Source organism: Suricata suricatta, chromosome 12 (assembly GCF_006229205.1).
Source record: "Suricata suricatta isolate VVHF042 chromosome 12, meerkat_22Aug2017_6uvM2_HiC, whole genome shotgun sequence".
Classification (NCBI taxonomy): Eukaryota; Metazoa; Chordata; class Mammalia; order Carnivora; family Herpestidae; genus Suricata; species Suricata suricatta.
This window is the reverse complement of record NC_043711.1, coordinates 102,168,917-102,173,298: the sequence shown is the minus strand read 5'-3', so window position 1 is coordinate 102,173,298 and position 4,382 is coordinate 102,168,917. Positions and strand designations below refer to the sequence as shown.

Sequence of the window (4,382 nt, the reverse complement as noted above, 5' to 3'; positions counted from 1 at the left end):
CCCCCCCCCCCCCCCCCCGCCATCCTCTGTGGCGCTTCTTAAAGGCCGTACCCTCCAGAAACTTCTCCGGACGCTCCCAGCAGTACTCTTTGTCCTGCACCCCTGCACCCGCTGGCCCTCCTCGTGGCCCTCCAGCCATCAGGATGGCGTTTTGCTGACCTGAGCCACATGTGGGTGTGTCACAGACTCCCCACCCCCGGCTTCCTGGCCATTCAGGGCCCCACCGCCCTGGCCATAGGGTGCCCCTCCTGCCTCAGGCAGCTCACACGCAGGCCCAGAGCCCAGAAAAAAGCAGGGACCCAACACCGTCCACCATGCTCAGCCCAGCACGAGGGAGGCCCTCCAGACGGGCGTCTGGGCAGAACACAGCTGCCGCCCACCCACCCCCACCACCGGCCACCCTACCAAGCCCTCCTGCTAACTCCTGCCGAGAACATCCGTCCTGCTTTTGCCTCAACACCGACCCTGGAAGCTCTCTGGCTTCTCATTCTTCTCCACCTGCCTGCAGCCCAGGGCGCCCCTTGCCCCGCCCCGATGCCCACCCCCACCCCCACGGCCCAGACCCTGGGGCGGGCAGCCGCCTCCCCCGGTGCGCAGGGAAGCGGTGATATGGGAAGAGCAGAGCGGCACAGGGGCAGCGGGCGTGCACACAGCTGGAGCAGGTCTGCGCCCTTCCCGGCCCCCCAGTGTCGGGGAGGCAGGCTGGGGGGCCGCCCGGCCTCCTCCGAGGCCCTGCCGAACCACTCAGAGGCCTTTTGTCATCCCCAGGCAATTAAAACCCAAAGCCTCAAAGGCAGAGATGCAGGACTTGACAGCTCAGAGATGAGATGTGACTGTGTGGCCCCCGCCGCCTGACAGCGGGCTCTCCTCTGGGAGGCTGAGGGTCCCTGTCCGTGGGCGTCTCGGAGACTGTTGCTCAGCGCTGACGCAGCCCGTGGCCGCTGTCTGGAAAGTGCGTCAGTGCCCAGAGGCTGGTCTCTAAGGAGGCCAGGCGCTCGGCAAGCTGACCTCTGTGAGCTCAGCTCCTGGTGCAGCGCGGGCAGGTGAGCGGGCAGACGGCACCTGTGAGGGGCGGGGGAGGCTCCTGGTGCCCCTCCAGCACCCCAGAGCCTCGCGCAGAGCTTGTGCCTCCTTGGGCCTCGGCCTCCCCATCACAAACGCAGGATCAAGCATTCGTCCATCCATTCATTTCATTCCACCCACATTTCTGGGAGCTCCTACTGTGTGCCAGGCTCCCCACTAGACCCTGGGAAATCTGAAGATGTCCCCGGCTAAGTGCTACAGGGGAGGAGGGGAAGAGAGGCCACAGGAGCCCAAAACGGAAGAGGGTCTGGAGGGTGGTTGAGGGAGGCCCCAAAGTATAGAAAAGGCCACACAGGGTGTCGGGAGCTGCTGGGCTCATGATCCAAGACAGATGGGACAGAGGGCTTCACTGACAGGTGACTGCAGTTAAGACCTGGCTCTGCCCCTTGCTAGTGGGGCCCCCGTAAGTCACCTGAAGTTGCAAAGCCTCAGTCTACCCAGCTCTACAATGGGAATAAAGTCAGGCCCCAAGTCCTAGAGCGGTTGAGAGGATTAAGCACAGTGTGCGCTCATGCTAAGAGCAGTTCCTGCCGCCTGACAAGCACTGGAAGATACTGAACTCACGTGGCCAGAGGAAGGGGGAGTGGAGGGAGGGCCTCTAGGGGCAGCAAGACAGCGAGGAGGCTGCCGAGATGTCCAGTAGAGCAGCGGGGGTGGGGGGCCTCCTGGGGCAGTGACAGTGGGTAGAGCAGGATGCCCTGGATGGAGGTCAAGGAGACCCCCCAGCCCAGTGGCGCTGGTCATGGGTTGGGCCGTGCTGGGGCTACATACCAGGTCTCTGCCCTCTGGAAGCTTCTATCCCAGCATGAGGCAGAGAGGCTGAGCAAAGACATGTCACATCAGGTGGGACGGGGCTCACATTCAGGGGGCAGAGGGCCTGACTGTGAGGGAGGCCATCTCAGCCAGATGGCCGGATCCCCCGGGGGAGAGGGCCGTGGGCAGAAGCCAGACTGAGACCAGGCAGGGCCCAAGCAGGAAGGACCTGGATGGGGAAGCTGAGGGGAGCCCGGCAGGGTCCAGGCCCAGCAGGACGTCAGCCCACTTCAGCTGGCCGCAGGGAGGGAGGGAGAGAGAAGCGCTTGGAGGAGGTGGGGGGTGGCAGTGGCCCGGGGTGCTGCTCAGGCTCGAAGCCCGGGGCTCTGGCAGGGAGAGGCCGATCTCAGAAGGAGGCCCCTCAGCTGCAGAGGCAGGTGGTCACCGGTGCCCATCTGAGGGACAAGCCTGTAGGCCTACAAGGACCCTGCGATGGAAAGCCGGGAGGTCGGGGAAGGGATAAAGGGGCCGTAGGCTGCAGGGGACGTGAGAAGGAGGCGCGGCTCTGGGTGGGGCGGGCCCTTCCAGGAGGGATGACAGACGAGATGACAGAGGTCCCGGTCCGGCAGACAGGCCCTTAAAACAAACAATGTCAGGAAGTGGGGTGGGAACTCCACTTTGTGGGCTGAGCGGGAGAAAGGGAGTTCAGAAAGGCAGAGCGATTAGCCCTGTGTTTTCCGCGTCTGGAGGTGAATGGAAGGAAGGGGGAGCAGCAGCTATGAGATGGCGGAGACGGAAGCCGGCCTCTCCTCCTGGAGGTGGAGGCAGGGGCGAGGGGTGCGGGCCTGGGACAGCAGTGAGGGCGGGGGTGGGAAGCACAGCCCGGGCTGGCCGGGGACGAGGAGGCTGAGGCCAGGGCTCAGTCACCACGGGAAAGGAATGCAACGTCCCTACAAGGACTTCTGACTTGGAATCCCTCCACACTGAGCACAGAGCCTGCTTGGGAATCCCTCTCTCCCTCTCTCTCTTCCCCTCCCCCATCTCAAGAATAAATAAGCTTTATAAAAATAAAAGGATTATTCTGAAGGTCCAATGCAGTAATACATGTAAAAGTGTACCGTGGAACCTCACAGGATATACACGGAAAAGGGATTCTTAGTACGAAATGTGAAAGCGCCCGGCACTGGTCAGGTGCTTGGTAAAAACTGGTCAAACAGACTGAATCCTGAAACAGAAGCCCCCCACCTCCTCGAGGGAGGGGGCCAGCTGCCCGGTTCTGGAAAGGCCTCCGGGGCCTTCTCAGGAATGGCTGCAGCACCCCAGCGCCACCTACGCCTCCCCCCATGGAAGAGAAAGAGAGAGGGCCCTTCCAGCGGCCCTCAGCTCGCACAGGCCCAGGGGACATGGTCTGAGCTTGCAGACACCCACTTGCAATGTGGACACCTCCACAGGCCCGTTGTCTTGTCCCACCAGGAAAAACTCCACCGTAACCGTCTTCTTCTCTGCGCGTCGAGAAGCCCCCGAGCGGTGGGTGAAGAGGGGGAAGGCCCGGGCCAGGGCGCAGGCGGAGGCGAAGGCGTCTGCCCGCTCGCACACCATCTGCAGCACAAAGAGGCAGAGCCATGACGAGGGGCACACCCACGAGGACCGCTCTCTGGCAGGCCGGGGCCTCGACACTGGGCCAGAGCCGCTGTGGGTACAATGTAGACAGAGGGGCCCCAACCAAGCCACCGTGCAGGGGCCTGGCCAGAGCCGCTGCCTCACCGCAAGAGAAAGGGACACGTCGGGACACATCAGCCAGCACATGTGGACTGTCTCTGAGACAAGAGAGTCGTGGGACACGAAGGGGCGTGGGTTCAGGATATCTGGTTCCGAGTCTCAGATTGGCCACCGAAAATGATCTGGGGTAGATGGCCTAGTCTCTCTGACCTCAGTTTCCCCGTCTGTAAGCAGGGGTTACAGTGCCCTGGGCTGCAGCCACATGTCCACCCGGGAGGCACCTCGAGCCAGGGCGCTCAGTAGGCACCACACGCTCCCCGCTGGTAGGCAGATGGCCTCCGGCACTCACCAGGATGCACCGATGGGTCCCGGGCGGCAGGCAGGTCCGCACGAGTCGGGTGACGAAGTGGGCAGCGGAAGGGCTGTTGTGCCGGCTCACCCTGGACGGCAGGGCGGCCACGGTGGCATAGTTCAGGTAGAGGGGACAGCTGTCCGTGGGGTTGGGGTTGAGCGTGCTTAGCGCGGCCTGCCAGAGCTGGATCAGAAGGGGAGAGGCAAGAGACAGACACCAGACTTCAAACAGTCCGCATGCCGGGAGTCCTGCATGCGGGCGCTTGCGACGCTAAAGGGGCACTTTCGCAGCTTCCCCGGGGCACCCACGATCCGTAATTAAGATGTGTGGCATCTCGCTGGAGATGTGTGTGTGTGTGTGTGTGTGTGTGTGTGTGTGTCTGCTGGCACTATTCCACCCTTGTGGGATTACACGGTGGGGATTTAAAAGGCCAGCGTGGGGGCGGCCGGCTTCGAGCTGCGGCCGCAGCGGGTGG

The 4,382-nt window shown here is 63.2% G+C and overlaps 1 protein-coding gene across 1 annotated transcript in view; it reads right to left on the bottom strand.

The window, feature by feature from the left end:
• NPEPL1 (aminopeptidase like 1) overlaps positions 1-4,382 on the bottom strand; it is a 20,243-nt gene that overhangs the window by 15,532 nt on the left and 329 nt on the right. Inside the window, exons 2-3 of the mRNA XM_029917981.1 lie at positions 3,905-4,177; positions 3,265-3,435 (exon numbers count right to left, since the gene is read on the bottom strand). Coding sequence (XP_029773841.1) covers positions 3,265-3,435; positions 3,905-4,177 — 444 coding nt within the window. The remainder of the gene's footprint in view (positions 1-3,264; positions 3,436-3,904; positions 4,178-4,382) is intronic.